Source organism: Dipodomys spectabilis, unplaced genomic scaffold (genome assembly GCF_019054845.1).
Source record: "Dipodomys spectabilis isolate Male_0828 unplaced genomic scaffold, ASM1905484v1 ptg000492l, whole genome shotgun sequence".
NCBI lineage: Eukaryota > Metazoa > Chordata > Mammalia > Rodentia > Heteromyidae > Dipodomys > Dipodomys spectabilis.
Genome location: NW_024871169.1, coordinates 1,388,983 through 1,406,438, shown reverse-complemented (window position 1 = coordinate 1,406,438; position 17,456 = coordinate 1,388,983). Strand labels below are relative to the sequence as shown.

Below are 17,456 nucleotides of genomic sequence, written 5' to 3'. Positions count from 1 at the left end.
TAATCCTACTCCCTCACCCCACCTCCTATCCCTCCCAATCCCCTTCCCCAGAATCCCCTGTGCAAGAGGATATAGTCCAAGACAGAGGACAGGTAGTGACCTCTGCCCTTCTGTAACCACCTGATCCCCAGCCTTCATTCTACAAAAATCCTGGCTTTCCAGAGCATTATACCTCCCACATCCTAAACCTCACTCAAGTAGCCTTTTGGAAACCTTTGGCCAATTTAACCTCTTGCTTTTCTCCCACCTTTCTGACAATCACTGTCATGGAGCAAGTGACAGTAAAAGATAGATAGTTAGGGAAAGCATAAGGACCCTGAAAGAGAAAAACAGTTCCTACCCAGTCAGAAACAGGTACAGGGAATGGAAAGGGACCTCTGTTTATAATTACACAGGATGTGTAAGGAATGCTCAGACCCAAGTCCACAAGGAGCAGGGGATTATTAACCTTGGGGACATGCTTACAGTCAGCTCCCCAGATTCCTTCCTGACAAGAATGTTCCTCACTCTCTCTCTCTTGCTTCCTCCCACACGTAATAATTTCTGTTATACACAAGATCCCTTCAGACCTCCAAGTGGAGGGTCCTCATTCTACCATGATACCTCCTCCAGCTGCCCAGCACACACATGAGCCATCTTTGGGTCTTAGATGTATCCCAACATCTCAGAATCAACCAGTGAATGTTGTTTTAGTTGTTTCAGACTAATGGTAAAGAGGGTTGGGTTTTTGTTTTCTTTCTTCTCTTCTCCTCTCTTCTCTCTTCTTTCTCTTTTTTTTCTCTTTCTTTATTCTTGCCAGTCCCAGGGATTGAACTCAGGGCCTGAGCACTGTGTCTGAGCTTCTTTTGCTCAAAGCTAGCACTCTACCACTTGAGCCACAGTGACACTTCTGGCCTTTTCTGTTTATGTGGTACTGAGGAATCGAACTCAGGGCTTCATGCATGCTGGACACACACTCTACCACTAAGCCACCACGTTCCCAGCTCCCCCCCTCTCTTTCTTTGTTCTAGACAAGTTTTTGCCCAGACTAGCCTTGAACTCACAATCCACAGTCCTCCTGCCTCAGTCTCCTAAATGCCAGGATCACAGCCTTGAACTACTAGCCTAGTAACATTTTCTTTTAACTGCTTTGGGCTAATTTTTTAAGGTCTTTTGCCAGGCCAATTGGGCCTGGAAAGTAAATTGAATTAAGGAAGGATGCTTTCCTTTTTTGAGTGCTAAGAGGGGGGGGGGAGGAGGAGGGAAAGGGAGAAGGAGCAGATGAAAGAAGGGGCAAAGGGGTAGGTCCTGGCCACAAGGTTTGTACCTTGTGAATAAAAAGGCTGTTGGCAACTTCTCTTCCCCAAGCCTGAAGCCAGTTTTACAGAGGGGCCAGAATGGATGTTGGATAACTAGAACCCCAAGCCATGAAGAACACTGAAGAGCAGGGAACTAGAAGCCCAGCTATGCCCAACAGGAAAAGCCCCTGGAGGCTGGTCTCCCAATTGATTAATTGTTGGAAGGAGTGGGTACATGCTGAAGTGAGAAAATGCAGCTACCAAATAATGACCAACTTTAAAACCTCACAAATGTCGAGGCCCCAGAGGAATCTCCAAATCCCAGAACCACTCTATCGTGGCATAGAGAAGTGAAAACCTGAGACTTTGGGGGTCAGGGAAACTGGGGGCTCCAAAGGCTACCCACTAAGGAAAACAACATACACACCCTCTGTAATCTGCCAACTCGGTGATCTTGGGCAAATTGTTTGACTGCTTCGTGCCTCCATTTTCTCCTGTATAACAGCAATGCAGTCATGACCAGATGGACCGCAAAAGACTGGTGAGGACTGAACACAGTTCTTCGTAAGAAGCATGTCTGGCATGTGGAAAATTGAGATAAATGTCAGCTACCAGATGATGGTGCATGTTTGGAATCCTACATCCTTACAAACTGAAGCTTTTCAGAGTGTAATATTGCAAAGGCAAAGGATATCAGAAACATCAAGTTATGCTGTTCCTAACAGGATAAAAGGATCAGAAAAAGCCTCTGGGCTTCTTTGTGAAGTTCTGTTTTATTGTGGTGGTGGTGGTGGTGGTGGTGGTGATGGTGGTGGTGATGGTAGTTTTCATAGTAATGGTGGTGGTTGTTTTTTGAGACAGGGTCAAGCTGCTAATGAAATTGTGATCTTCCTGCCTCAAACTCCTAAGTACTGGGATTACAGACATGCATCACCACACTCAAAAGAAATGTTGTTGTTGTTGTTTTTGTGTGTGTGTGTGTGTGTGTGTGTGTAGTTTTCTTTTTCATTTTGCTTTTGTAGTGCTTGAGATGGAACCCAGAGCCTTGCAAGCACTCCACCCCCTAAACTACACTCCAGCCTTTTTTTGTGAAATTGGATGCATTGATACTGGGGGCCACTCCGGACCTTCTCAGTAAGATGGCAGCTAGGCCAGAGCACTTAAACTCTAAGACATGTAAGGCAAGACTTTTCTCCCTTCTTACTCAGTGACTCTCAGTGGATTCTGGGAACCAAAGACTCTTAACTCTTCAATTCCATGAATTGTGGGGGACAGGGGTGGATGCCCCACTTTTTTCTCTATGAATATACCTATGAATGTATTCTCTATGAATGTATGATGTGGGTGTCCAGAGATCCCTCGCCCTGGGCAACACAAATGGTGGTACCCCTATTGATTCCACCTAAGGGAAAACTGAGGCTGGCAGAAGGACAAAGTTATGTTTTCGATTCATTCTTTCTTAAGCTAGAGACCCTCAAATATCTTCTCACACACAGAGTGCTGTCTCTGCCTCACCTAGGATACCCCTGTGATTTTAATTCTTTTCCCTTATTTTTTTCTGAATCTACACACTTTTGTTTAAAAAAAAACTGTGGGTTTTTTTTTCATGAGCCCTGTTATCTCATTGATACCTCTCACCTCTGTGGTAAGGGGAAGAAATCATATTTTCAGATGACTGGTAAAGGGCAAAGAAAAAACCCAAAATTTCAAAATTTCCGTTTAAGTCTCACAATCAAGAAGCAAAGAAACAGCAAGCAAAAGAGAGAGAGAGAAAAAAAAACTATGAGAACCCCCCCCACCCCGTGATTATCAGCACACATACTCATCAGAAAAATTGGATTATTAGAAGAGAGAGGTCTGTGGCTTCCACGCAGTGGTTTTTCTTCTCGGTATAAAAGCAACGTTGTTTTTGATACGTGACAGTTTCCCACAAGCCAGGCTCATCCTTCTCTGTCACTCCACTTCATCAAGGTGAGTGTCCCTATCCTACTCTTTCCCATCAGATGCGGGTCCCAAAGAAGGAGATGACAGGGAGGTAGGCTTTGAGGGGTCAGGAGCCCTCTCTACAGTTGGACACACCCAGCCACTTGTGAGTCCACCAGGTAAGGTCTTTTTAAATTTTTTTAAAAGGCAATAAATTGCCAGATAGGTAAAGCACTCCATCAATGCTTGGGCAGGTACAAAGACCAATAAATTAACTGATAGGTGTGCAGATGAGTACCATTTTTAATACGTAAACTGCCAGACTTTATGGATGTCAGAATTTTGAGCAATTTGAAATGCCATCCAGATGTAACTTGAAATTTCAGTTGCATTCCGTCATCTGTCTCTTCCCTCTCAATGCCTCCTTATTCTCCATCTCACTGCTCACCCTGTCTGTCCCTTCCTGTTTCTCCATCCTCCTCTTTCTCTTGCTATTTATCTGTCTGTGTCCCTGGAACTAAGATTCTCTGTCCCTCTATTTTCCAGGCTCTGATCATCTCCCCTGTCTAACACCTCCATCTTGGCCACATTCCATCCATCACCTTTCCTCCATTTCTCTCCCATGGGCTCTCTACTCTCTTGACTCACCTTCCCTCACTTGCTTTCCCACCCAGCATCCAGCACAGAGATTTGGACACAGATGACACTTAATTATAGTGAGTTGAGCTTTATATTTTCCAAGAATGGGCATCAGTTCTGTTTGCCCCAGTAGCAGGAGGATTGTAAGATATCAAGTTAGGCTGAGAATTTATTTAACTGACCTTGGGTTTGCATCGCATGAGAGGAGACTTTCCTGGGGCGGGGGGGGGGGGGGGGCTTTCATACCATGGTCAGTCATGGTTTAGTACAGAACTGGGTGCTTATGACCAGAGTCCGTGTCCAGGAGGAGTTCTGGCCCCTCAGGGCTAGGGTGAGTTTGTCTCTGCTGGCTTAGCACTCTGGAATATTCTAATGCTCATTAAATGTTAATTATTAGTATTTATAACCAAATTGGAATCACTCTATTTGTTTTGTGCATGCTTTATTCAACTAATGAGTTTTATAGCCCAGTAAAAATTGAACACATGATCTTTCATGCCTGTTATGACTGTCTTCACATTGTCGTGAATGGTGATTGAGTAGATCAGGTGCTGATCATTGGACATTTGGGTTGGCTCTCATTTTTCCCCATAAACATCCCATCCTGGCTCCTTAAGATTCTTGAAAATGGAATTGCTAGGGAAAAAAGGATGCATATTTTTAAGGTTTCTGGCCCTCTTTGCAAATTGTTCTTCCAAAAGATGTCCTGTTTTATACTCCCTGTACTCAATCTAATCCTAGTGGGTATTGCTCCTTTATTCAATGCTTTTCCAATATAACAAGAAAACAAAGTACCGACTTGTTGAAATCTGTATTCCTTGCTTGTTTTTACTGCTTATGAGCAATTTGTGCTTTTGAGGATTGTTGTCTTGTTATATCCTTAGTACTAATAGAGTGTTCATCTTTTTCTCTTACTGATTTGCCATAGCTCTTTAAAAATATTTTTACTATCTTTAAGTAGTTATACAAAGGAGTGCCATGGCTCTTTATTTGGAAAAATAGTAACCTTTGGTCAGCCATAAATATAGAAAATATTTATCCCATCTCATCATGTGCCTTTTCTATTTGTTTATGGTGTTTTGTGATACTTAGGATGTTTTTTGTATTCAAATAGGTTAGCTTTTTTTTTTAGTGTGGTTTCTGTCTGGTTTTGTGCTTAGAAAGTCCTTTCCCACTTGAAAATGAGATAAATGTTCACCTCTGCCTTGGCTTCTAGTCTTCTTTATGGCTTCATTTTTTCCACTTACTATAGAGGTTAAGAGTGTACTGGAGCCAGACTGTCTGGAACGAATCCAGACTCACCCAAGTCATTTGTGTGATATTTAACTGTACTTCCACTTCCTCATATGTACCGTGGTAGTATCTTTTTCAAAGGGTCTTTGTAAAGGATTAAATTTATTAATCATAATAAGTGCTTCACACAGGGCTAGACACATGATAAACAGACAATCATTGTTAGATATTAAAATGTATCTCTGTAGTAGATCAGGAATTTATTCTAGAGCATATGATGATTGTGACATTTCACACTGGGCGGGGAGGGGACTGGTGGGAAAATGGACTGATTATCCATCCAGTCACTTTATTTTCCCTCTAATTATCTCATAAACATTTGTTAATCTAGCCTACCCTGTTCCCCATGTTGAAATACTGTATTCATCACACAAACTCAATACCCAATTTGCACAGGTCTGTGTCCAAGCTTTCTATTCTATTCTGTTCCTCAGTGTGGTCCTTGTACCAATGCAACACTACTTTGCTGATTATTGCTTTGCAGTACAATCCAATATCCAGCCGTGGGTGTCTCTAACACCTTGTTCTTCCCTGGTCTTCATTACTACAGTTGACATATGTCCTCCAACTAGTGGCCAGTGACTGTTCTGATTTGAGGCGAGCCTGTCTCTCTGTGTCAGTTTCTCATAATAACCCCCTATATCTCTCATTCTCTATGTATCTATTTCTGTCCACCTCAGGTCTCTCTCCACCTCAATTTCTCTTACTGTCTCTGACCTTCCATTTCTGTGTGTATGCATGTTTGTCTCTCTGCACCCCTGCATAGAGGGGCATCTATGAATTCAAAGCCTTCTACATACCTCATAACTCACACAAACCCCAAGGAAAAGACTCCTTGTCCTGTCTGTCCTATACCTTCTCCCTTCCCTTGTATGGAAGGGGCAAACTAAGGCCCAGATATGGGCAAGAGAACCCTTATCCAGGCCTCACAGATATGTACTTGCATAGTTAAAACCAGATCTCAGAATGTTCAGTGGGCTCTTGCTTGGTTCTGTCTCTTCCCTACTGTGGGCCTCAGTTTACCCCCTCTGGACCTTTGAGGTAAGCAAAGTGAGACCCTGGCTGCCAACTCCCACCTTCTGCCTTTTCATAGGTTGTACCCTGACTTAAGCAGGGCGATCCATAATCATGGCATGGGGCCCAGACTCACAAAATCTAGTGGAAGTCCTGGGCCCCTAATGATAGAAGGATATCAGTCTGTCTGTCTGTGTCTGTCTCCTCAGAACTGGTGCTACTCTCAAGGGATTTCTATCCTAGACTCCTTCCAGAGAGCCTGGTAGTAGACTCCCTCTGTAAGGCCCAGGCCACAAGGCCAGTCAACTTCAACTTCTTCTTCCTACTGTACCCATCTCTGGCAGAGTGCTACAAGCTCAGGGGCATTGTCTGAGGCAAACTGTTAGTCTGAGGCCATGTACATGCCCATTTACAAAGCACCGCCATTTTGCTCAGCAGTTCTTGTTTATTCATTTGGAAGATTGTACCTATCACCAATGTAGATATAAACTTGAAAGAGTGTTAGAGCTGGTTGATGACACAGCCTGATCCCAGGCTCAGGGCAAGAGAAGAGCTCTTCTGATTCTCTGCTATCATAGTTCAGGAGGGAGCTAGAGGAAGAAGCTCATTCCAGGCCTAGTGAGCAGGAGGCCGTCTGAAGTTTTGAGCTTCCCTGTCCTTCAGGTAGTCCATTTGTTGTAAACCAAGGACATTGATCTATGTGTATTGAGAAGTTAAGTCAGTAAACTCCAGTGAATATGTGGTATTGAGATTCTGGGATCCTTTGAATCTAAGAAAGGATGCCCTACAATTCTGGGGTTCTGGCGCTGGGCTATTTGAAGACCCCAGGGGTCTCAATATCTGTAGGGCATGCCTGGCACTCACCAAACTCCCAAGTCAGGGCCCTTTTGTAACCCAAGAAAGACCCAATTTACAGAATCCAGGGCTTGTACAATGGCCAGATGGATGTCACCCACCACATCCGCTAGCACCCACGTCATCCCACCTGGGCCAAGGCAGCTAGGGCGGGCTAGCGAGTTCTCGGAACAAAACCCGTGTGGTGGAAATGTACCTCCTTCTCTTCCTCCTCGGTGCAGATGAAGCCCAGCGTATCCGGCTGCCATGACGTCAATGGCAGAAAAACCCGTACAAGTTGGAGGCTGCGATAACAGGGCCTAAGTGTAGACCCCCAATAGGAAAACATAATCTGTCTCCCAGAAACATCCTCAATATAGCTTCTGAGAAACCTAGTCAGAAAGGGCCGCCCCAAGAGACAGTACAGGAAACTGACTGGCCAGCCCAGCCCTCCAGGTACCCCACCACCAGACAGACCATATCCAGGTCCTTTCTGAGAAATTAAATGTATTTCCCAGAGTCAGGCAGTTTCCAGATGTATTTGGGGAGGATATATCTTATAAACTCTAACAAAGTGTCCAGGCAGATGAAGAAGTGACAAGCCAGCCCCATGTAGGCTAGGCCAGCATGGCGGAAGACATTCCCCTTGCTCATCAAAATTGATATGTTTGTTCAGGCTGCTGTAATGAAGTATCACAAACCATGTGGCTTCAACAATATAAATGTATCATCTCAGTTCTGGAAGCAAGTCCAGGATCAAGATGTGGATAGGGTTCCTTCAGACATCTGCATGGGAGAATCTGTTCCAGGCCTCTCTGCTGGTTTCTAGTGATTTGCTGGTGATTGTCAACGTTCTTTTGGTTAGCAAAAGCACTATGTCACACTTGCCTTCATTTATCAGTTCAACTCCTCATCTCAGCAGCCCCCTTCCCAGGCTCTGTTCTCCGCCTTTGTAGACACAGACTTATGATTTGTACACTAATGTTTTAACCCCAGAAAAACTAAGGACCTAATCTAGATTCTTGCACATTATCTCTATGAGCACCACAGCTGACAACCCCCATGAAGTGATGACAAAGAAAGGATGGAGTGACTGCCCCCCCTCCCCAGGACCCACCTGTACTCCCCTGTCAGCAGCTATGTGTCCATCCCAGTGCTATGCTGTAGGACAGGAAATCACATGCACATATGTGCACACATGTACACAAAGCAAGGAGCTTATGAAATGGGCACAATACACTTCTGGAGAAAGAACTAAAGGTCTCAAGTTACCTTGGGACTGTGGAACACTAAGCCTGGGTGTCCCCTTCAGCAAACTGGAAGTTGGACTGGACAGTCCCTTCCAGCTTTGACTTGTTGACTGAGATTACAGGATTCTGAGAAACTGAGGCCATATTCTTCAGGGAGTATAAGGCAGTGGGGGCAGGCAGTGCTGGTGGCTCACACCTGTAATCCCAGCTACTCAGGAGGCTGAGATCTGAGGATTGCAATTCAAAGCCAGCCTGGGCAAGAAAGTCCATGGGACTCTTATCTCCAATTAACCACCAGAAAAGCAGAAGTGGGGCTGTGGCTCAAGTGGTAGAGCGCTGGCCTTGAGCTGAAGAGCCCAGGGACAGTGCCCAGGCCCAGAGTTCAAGACCCATGACTGACCAAAAAAAAAATTGCAAGAGGCTGACATCTGAGGATCACAGTTCAAAGCCAGCCAGGGTGAGAAAGTGTATGAGACTCATATCTCCAGTTAACTACCAGAAAACGGGAAGTGGTGCTGTGGCTCAAAGTGTAGAGCAAAAAGCTTAGGGACAGCATCCAAGCCCTGAGTTCAACTCCAGGACCAACCAAAAATAAAAAGATTAAAATAAAGTGGGATCCAGCAGAGGAGTTTGGAACCACTGTGGAGGCTATTCAGGAGAACAATAGAACAGCAGGCCTTGAATGGCATAGCTAGGAGAAGAAGTATGGGCAGTACAGGTGGAGTGAATGGCATGAGCCATCTGGAGAGCATGGAGTGAGTTGGGCTGGTGGCTAGACAGGTGTTTGCTCAGACTTGTAACAAAGTATCACAATCTAGGTTCATAAACAACACAAATGTATCAGGAAGTTACAAAGTCCAGACTCAAGTTGTCAACAGGCTCAGTCCTTTAAGGGGGGGGGCAGCCCTGGGGCTCAAACTCAGGGCCTGGGTACTCTCCCTGAAATTCTTTTCTCAAGGCTAGCATTCTACCACTTGAGCCACAACACTACTTCTGGCTGTTTCTGTTTGTGGTACTGAGGAATCGAACCCAGGGTTTCATTCATGCTAGCTAGGCAAGCACTCTACCACATTCCCAGCCCCAAGCTCAATTCCTTTAGAAGGCTATGAAGCCTTGACTTAAGAAAGCCTGACCTCCCTCTCTTTCTTTTTGGCAATCAGCTCTGCCAGCTCTGTGCAGAATACCCAGAGATGATGTCCCTGCTTAGCCCTGAACTTCATACTCCTCTATTCAGTCATCCACTTGTAGGTTACACAGATGCCTAATGCCACTAGCACCAGACCCCTGAACCCATGTACACCTGATTACCACCCCACCCCATTTCTGCTAGCATCAGCTCTGTCCTAGTTGTTCAAGCTAAAATCCAGAAGTCCCCTTGACCTTCCCTTTCTCCCACCCCCCCCCCCCCCCATATCCAAGCTGCCAGCAACTTCTGACTGTAACTTGAAGTCAGTAGCCCTACTACCATCCTGTGCTGGTGCATGACAGTTAGCAGAGTACTGGACCTGTGCATAGGGAGAGGAGCTTTACATGCATGCCTATGTTCCTTCTATCAGTGTGTCTGTGCATGCACACACGTATATACACATAGAATAGTGGCAGGAGGAGCCAGAGTTGGATGGAATGTGGTTATGGGGACCTCTGAGACAACGAAGCCAACACTTTCTCTAACTAGAGAAGTGTCCATGTGGTCTATGTACTTGAGAATCTTACACTGCCCCTAACACATATGATTCCTTCTCCCTATCATCCCTGCAGCCTGCCCTCAAACAAGGACCAAATGCCCAACCCTAGGCCAACCAAACCCACGGCCCCTTCCTTGGCCCTCGACCCATCCCTAGGAGCCTCTTCCTGCTGGAAGGCTGCACCCAAGACCTCTGATCACCTGGGGGCCAGGGGCCCTGGAGGAATCTTGCAAGGTTGGAACCTACGAGATGGGGCCCATGCCTCTTCTTCCTTGAACCCCCTGCCACCATCACAGCTGCAGGTGAGGCCCAGGTCCAGAATGGAGCAGACAGGGTGGGGTACCTGGGTCTACAGGTGCCGACCTTTACCGTGGCACAGGGTGAGAGGGGGGGTGGCTGGGGCACAGGAAGTGGTTTTGGGTCCCAGGCAGCAAGTCTGTGACTTATGCAGATGTTTCAAGGCCAAGAAAATCCCCATTTTCTGGGCCTCAAAAAATTTGAGGCTCTCCACGACCACCCAATCCGTTTCTGGAAAGGAAGGGACCCTATCATAGTCCCATGGGCACAGGTATGTGTCCTCATCTCAAGCGTACAAGAGGAGATAATGGGGCCCAAAAAGTTGAGGTGACAAGGTTGAGGCCAACTCTGCCTAACTCTGATCTTAATATATCACTCCACCTCTGTGAGCCTTGTTTGCACATGTGTAAACTGGATATGACCATAGTACTGCCCGTGTATGGCTGTGGTGAAGTTACATATGAAGTAGACCCCAGAACAGTGAGGATGAGATTGGCAACTCATGGCACCTGCTTTCTCCCTCCAGCTGCCTACAGTGCCCCTAGTCATGGTGGCACCTTCTGGAGCCCGACTGGGCCCCTCACCTCACCTGCAAGCACTTCTCCAGGATAGACCACACTTCATGCACCAGGTAGGAATCCTGCACTGACCAGGAGGAGGGAGCAGAGGGAAAACTTATGGGAAAGGTCCATGAGCCAGGCTGAGCTGTGGGCGCCTATGTGTCTCCCAGCTCTCCACAGTTGATGCCCATACCCGGACTCCTGTGCTACAGGTGCACCCACTGGACAGCCCAGCCATGATCAGCTTCCCACCACCCACTGCCACCACTGGGGTCTTCTCTCTCAAGGCTCGGCCTGGCCTGCCACCTGGTAACACCTTAGCCCATATCCCAGGGCTTCAAAGAACCCCCAAAGTCCCCAGACCCTTGAAAATGCACAAACTTAACGGTTCTGAATTGCAGCCCTCTGGAGGTCTGAGCAGGGTGGGACGGGGGGAATCAAATCTTAAAGAGTCATGGAAACTCCAACCTCCAAAAAACTGTCAGGTTTCCTGAAGACACAGAATGTCAAAATCACAGAACCACAGATCTTTACAGTTAAGTCAAAATGTCAGCATTTGCCAATGGCTGTCTTAAGAACTGTTCTGCCAGAAGCCCTGGACTGTTGGAACTGCAGGGCCTCCTGGGAAGGTCTTCAAGACTCAAGATGGGGGGAGGCCACAGCACAGCCCACAACACAAGTGCCCTGTCACCAACCCCCAGGGATCAACGTGGCCAGTCTGGAGTGGGTATCCAGGGAACCAGCCTTGCTTTGCACCTTCCCAAGCCCAGGTGCAGCCAGGAAGGACAGGTAAGTGGGCAGGGCCAGAAGTAACTTTTCACCTTACTGTCCCCTTCTCTAATACCCTCAATTTTCCCCATCAGCACTCTTTCAGGCACACCCTCAGGGCCCTGCCCACTGCTGGCAAATGGTGTCTGCAAGTGGCCTGGATGTGAGAAGGTCTTCAAGGAACAAGAGGACTTTCTCAAGTGAGAAACCTGGTCCAGGGACTTCTGGTGGGCAGACAGAGGTGTGGAGTGCAGATCACAACTCAAGCTGCCTCCAGATAGGTAGTAAGATAGAAAAGGGAAAAGCTAAGCCTAGACCCAAATCCTATCTTCATCACTCCTGGCTGGGTGAATTTGGACAAATAACATAGCTTCTCTGGGCCTGTTTCCTCATTTGTGTAATGGGACATAATACTAAAAGTACGTGCTATTATTATCTCTACTTCATAGACAAAGAAACTGAGACCAAACAGGGTAAATGTCTTGATCAAGATCACTCAGTTCCTAAGTGGCCGAGGTGGGAATTCAAAATCTATACTCCTGCTTTGCCCTGCTATCTCTCATGCCAACAGAGCATATTCATGATTGCCAAAGCCCCAGCTTCTCCAGATGGCTGATGCTGCCTCCCCTTCCTTCTTATTGTTGTTCTCTCTCTCCCTCCCTCTCCCTCTCCTTCTCCCCATACACACACACACACATACACACACACACACACACACACACACACACCCTTCCACTTCTCTGTAATACCTATTAGCAGCAATTCTTCATAGCTGAGCCTTTGCACAAACTGTCCCTTATATGTGGAATACCACTTCCACTCTCACCACCCTTCCAACATCATTGTCCACACCCTGGTCATACTCAAGGGGTAAGTTCAGATCTGGAAGGCAATAGGTAGCAAGAACAGATGGCGAAGGAAGGTCGAGTGAGAAACAGCCTGAGGGAGACTGTAGAGGGGACCTAAGGCTCTGAGGACAGGCCTCCTACGGGGTCTGGGCTATCCTCAACTCTAAACCAGGAGACAAGGCCTGTTGTGATCAGCTACATGGAATCTCCTTCCTACTCAGGCATTGCCAGGCAGACCACCTTTTGGATGAGAAGGGCAGAGCACAGTGTCTCCTCCAGAAAGAGGTGGTACAGTCTCTGGAGCAACAGGTATGGACCACAGGTAGCAGGAGGGATGGAGGATGGTGGAAGAGCAGCAGGCCCACCTGTGCCAAGAAGACTCATGTAGGACAGAAGCTTTCTAAGCGGGGAGGGAGAGAGGGTACTCCCAAGGAAAGCCAAAGCCTAGACAAAGATGTGGCAAAAAAGAAAAAAAGACCAGATGGAGCCTTCACTTTTGTGCTCATCCCCACAGCTGGAGCTGGAGAAGAAGAAGCTGGGAGCTATGCAGGCCCACCTGGCCGGAAAAATGGCACTGACCAAGACTCCAGTTGTGGTGAGCCACCTCAGACCCCTTAAGGCAGTGGACTTGGATTGCTGGTGGGCAGGAAAGGAGAAGATGTCTTTTCACAGACAGACCCTGAGGTGTATGAGCCATGCCCAGCTCCTTACATGCCTGAGCTGGGGATCTTTTCCATCTTATACATACTCTAAGCCTTCAATCCCCAATTACTGTTAATTTTCAAAGGAAAAGCAGCCAGCCATTTAAAGAAGGCAAACTGTTGTCCCCACAGCATTAACTACATAACTCACCAGGGCTGGCACAAAAGAACAAGGCAGAGATCTGTGTTCAAATTTCAAGATAGGAACCCCAGACCACTTAAGTGTGGGTTCACATATGACCCCACTGGCTACCTGACTACTAAGCCAGCACCATTTCTGAATATTCTGCTGTGTTAGCTTATTCAAGCCTCATGATACCACTATGAGATAGCTACCAGTATTATCCCAATTCACAGATGAGAACTGAGGGCAAGAAGATGTGATTGGTTCAATAAGAGGCAGTTTGGGTGCTAGTGCTAGGGGAGCCCAATTCAGCCCCACCATCTGTGACAACACATTCCTGTACTCTAACCAATATGGCTTACAGTGCTTTGTGAAATCTGCTACAGACTACTAGAAAATGTGCTTTTCATCTTAGAAATACAGCGTGATAATACATGCCTGTGATCTCAGCACTCAGGCTAAAGCAGGACTGTGAGTTCAAAGCCAGCCTGGACTACATAGCAAATTCCTGTCTCAGAAAAGGAGGAGGCGCTGAGGTTGTAACTCACAAATAGACTGCTGGCCTAACATGCACAAAGGTTCTGCCTCCCAGCACCTCAAAAAACAAATGAAAAATAAATCCACTGTTTTAAACCAGGCACAGGCTCACCCACCTATTATCTCGGCTACTCAGGAGACTTAAAGTAGGATTACTTGAGCCCTGGAGTTCAAGACCAACCTGGGCAACACAGTAAGACCCGGTTTAAAGTAAGTAAATAAAATCCAGGCACCAGTGGGTAACACTACTTATTTCCTAACTACTCATCAGGAAACTGAGATCTGAAGATTAAAGTTCGAGCCAGTCTTGACAGACAAATCTGAGAGAGTCTTATCTCCAATTAATCAGCAAAAAACTGGAAGTAGCTGGGCACTGGTGGCTTGCTCCTGTACTCCTAGCTACTCAAGAGGCTGAGATAGTGATTCAAAGACAGCCCTGACAGGAAAAGTATGTGAGACTCTCTCAGTTAATCACAAAAAAGCTGGAAATAGAGCACTAGCCTTGAGCAAAAGAGCTCAGGGATAGCACCAAGGCCCTGATTTCAAGCCCCAGTACCAGCACACAGAAAAAGCTGGAAGTGGAAGTGTGGTTCAAGTGATAGAATGAGAGCACACAGTTCAAGCCCAGTACCTACACAAAATTAAACAAGTAAAAAGGAAGCCCTGTCAGAAAACCGGAGTACTGCCAAAAATGAAACATAAAATAAGATGAAGTTCAAGTCTCTGGGTCACCAGCCCCCAACCCTGCTTTCTCTAGGAACCATTAGACAAGGGTTCCTGCTGCATTGTAGCTTCTGGCACCCAAAGCAGCACCGTCCCAGCCTGGTCAGGACCCCGGGATGCTTCGGATAGCCTGTTTGCTGTGCGGAGGCACCTCTGGAGTAGCCATGGAAACAGCACCTTCCCAGGTAAGTGATCCATGCCTAGCCTAATTACTCTAAGCCCCAAATCCCAACTCATGCTGGGGGGAGGTACAAAGGAGCTCCATATTGTTTCTTGTTACAGCCACTACCATCACTCACCCTTAGGGACAAAGTTAACTGCTTGCCAATGCTTCTCAGGATTTCCATGGCCTTGGCACCCTCTATATGGTCCCAAATATCTAGCCCAACCTTGTCTCCTGTGAGGACTGGAGCCATGTCTCACCCACTTTGGGATTGGGCTACTCTGATCTGGTTATCAGAAAGAATCTAGGCCAGGCGCTGATGGCTCATAGCTATAATCCTAGCTATTCACGAGGATGAGACCTGAGGATCCTAGTTTAAAGCAATCTTGGGAAGCAAAGGCTGTGAGACTGTTAGATCCAATTAACTACCAAAAAAGCCACAAGTGGAGCTATGGCTCAGTGGTACAGTGCTAGCCTTGAGCAGAAAACTTCAGGGACAGCATTCAGGCTCTGAGTTCAAGCCCTAGCACTGGCATCAGAAAAAGAAAAAAGAAAAGGAAGGATCTAGTTACGTAATTCTCACAGACCCTCCCTTGGGTGGATTTGCCCAAGGTTACCAATCTCTCTCCTACCCTTTCAGAATTGGGCTGTGGGTTTAACAAGGATCAGAAGCGTATCATCCTGGCTGTGCCACTTGACTGCTCACATGGGCAAGATACTTCCTTTCAATCTTGGGGAGGACAAGGTGGGCCAGAGTGGTACAGAAAGGAGACACACTATGTCAAATACTCTGCAGCCAGTAGTAGGGAGTGGAACGGGGAATCATGGGGCCCTACATGGGGCCTGACTCCTCCTTGCCCTCTGCCAGAGTTCTTCCACAACATGGACTACTTCAAGTTCCACAATATGCGGCCGCCTTTCACCTATGCCACCCTCATCCGCTGGGTAAGCCAGGGCAGTTCAGGTCCACAATGGAGGGAAAAGAAAGTGGGGAGGGGAGCCAAGTACCAGTAGCTCATGCCTGTAATCCTAGCTATTCAGGAGGCTGAGATGTGAGGATCATGGTTCAAAGCCACCTGGGCAGGAAAGTCTATGGGACTCTTATTTCCATTAGATACACAAAGCCAGAAGTGAAGCTGTGACTCAAGTGGTAGAGCACCAACCTTGAGCACAAATACTTGGGGACTGTTCACACACCTTGAGTTCAAGCCCCAGTGGGGAGGGGTCTGCCTCCTACACTACCACATCCCTCTGAGGAGTCCCAAGGCATTTCTTAAATATGACCCCTTCTGCTGGATTCAAACCAGACCTGTCACTGAACCCAGACCAAAACCACCAGCCAGGCCACTGCAAGCCCAATTCTGAGCCTAAATGGACCCTTTCCCCCATGTCTACCCCAGACTCCACCACACATCATCTTTCCCATCCCTCCCCTGCCTCCATAATTCTACCACCAGTGCAGGGGGCCCAAAATAGACTATCTCTCTTAGCCCTGACTTCAGGGGACACTCTCCTCACCCCATTCCACTCCAAAATCCAGGCCATCCTCGAGGCTCCTGAGAAGCAGCGGACACTCAATGAAATCTATCGCTGGTTCACACGTATGTTTGCTTTCTTCCGAAACCACCCTGCCACCTGGAAGGTGAGTGCCTCTGGAGGTGCTGGTGGCTGGGGTGGTCTCAAATATTACAACAGCACAGCAGCAGGCAGACATGGGGCTGGCCTCTCAGGCCTATGGGGAAGGGGAAGGAAGTTGGGAATGGCCAGGTCTGTTGCCCTCAGTGGGGAACTGATTGCCTGCTCTGGCTGGTTGGTCCTCCTTCCACAGAATGCCATCCGCCACAACCTGAGTTTGCATAAGTGTTTCGTGCGGGTGGAGAGTGAGAAAGGAGCTGTGTGGACCGTGAATGAGTTTGAATTCCGCAAGAAAAGGAGTCAGAGGCCCAGCAGGCGCTCCAACTCTACACCTAGCCCCTGATCTCAATACCATGGAAAGGAAGAAAGACAAGCCAGGGGCTAAAAGGGGAAGAAGTGGTAGGGGTAGGGGTGGCAGGCCTTGGACATACCTACAGAAACCAGGAAGGAAAGTATCCACAGCCTTGCCTTCCAGAATGTCTGCTCCCTGAGTTGGCTGCCATCCTGGATCCTATCTTCTACCCTGAGGCTGCTCAGAGGGGCCCCAGTCCAAGTCTAGCCTCAAACCTCCACCTCCCAGCCCCCAGACTTGGACTCTCCAGCCAAACAGAGCTCTTGAACCCAGCCACACACATACAGACTGCCTCAGATACTCACAGATGGCCTCAGGGTGTGAAAAGTGAAATAGACACAGTTATGATCCTCCCACAAAGCCCTCAAACATAAAGAGCCAGCTTGGGTACCCTCAAATGCCCTCAAAGCTGCATAGACACACACAGACTGTCCAACTCACAGACCCAAGGCACCCACCCACCCAGCCTCTGAACCCACAGGTATGGCGTCACTCAGAAGCAGCATCAGTACCCTCAGGACCACAGGTCCTAGAAAGCCACACAGACACATGACCGGTCATACACAGTCTCATGCAGCTCCTCATACACATATGCCTATTCACAGACCCAGCCTGTAGAACTCCCCTGCATATCTCATACATGTGCACATATGCACACACAAGCTCCCCACCCAGTCCCATGAAGATATACACTGACTGGCCATAGTGTACCCCATATTCCACTTGCCTTCCCTCTCCCTCCTATGTCTTGGGCCCGATCCATGCCTCAGCTTGGACTACAGAAGAGCCCCTCCTTTATTTGGGATCCATGCCCCTCTCCAAGTGCCCACCCA

General features: G+C 47.5%; 1 protein-coding gene across 2 annotated transcripts; it reads left to right on the top strand.

Annotated features, from left to right (window-relative positions):
- The first annotated feature begins 9,648 nt into the window (after positions 1 to 9,648).
- Positions 9,649 to 17,381, top strand: Foxp3 (forkhead box P3). 2 transcript variants are annotated; one of them, XM_042669233.1, is made up of 11 exons: positions 9,649 to 10,217; positions 10,739 to 10,843; positions 10,943 to 11,081; positions 11,474 to 11,561; positions 11,636 to 11,740; positions 12,610 to 12,697; positions 12,903 to 12,983; positions 14,508 to 14,658; positions 15,505 to 15,581; positions 16,177 to 16,278; positions 16,465 to 17,381. In XM_042669233.1, the coding sequence occupies exons 1-11, from the start codon at positions 9,960 to 9,962 to the stop codon at positions 16,612 to 16,614; spliced, it is 1,344 nt and encodes a 447-aa protein (XP_042525167.1). In that variant the 5' UTR covers positions 9,649 to 9,959; the 3' UTR covers positions 16,615 to 17,381. The 2 variants fall into 2 exon arrangements, with proteins under 2 accessions (XP_042525167.1, XP_042525168.1); XM_042669234.1 differs by lacking the exon at positions 10,739 to 10,843.
- The last annotated feature ends 75 nt before the right edge of the window (positions 17,382 to 17,456 follow it).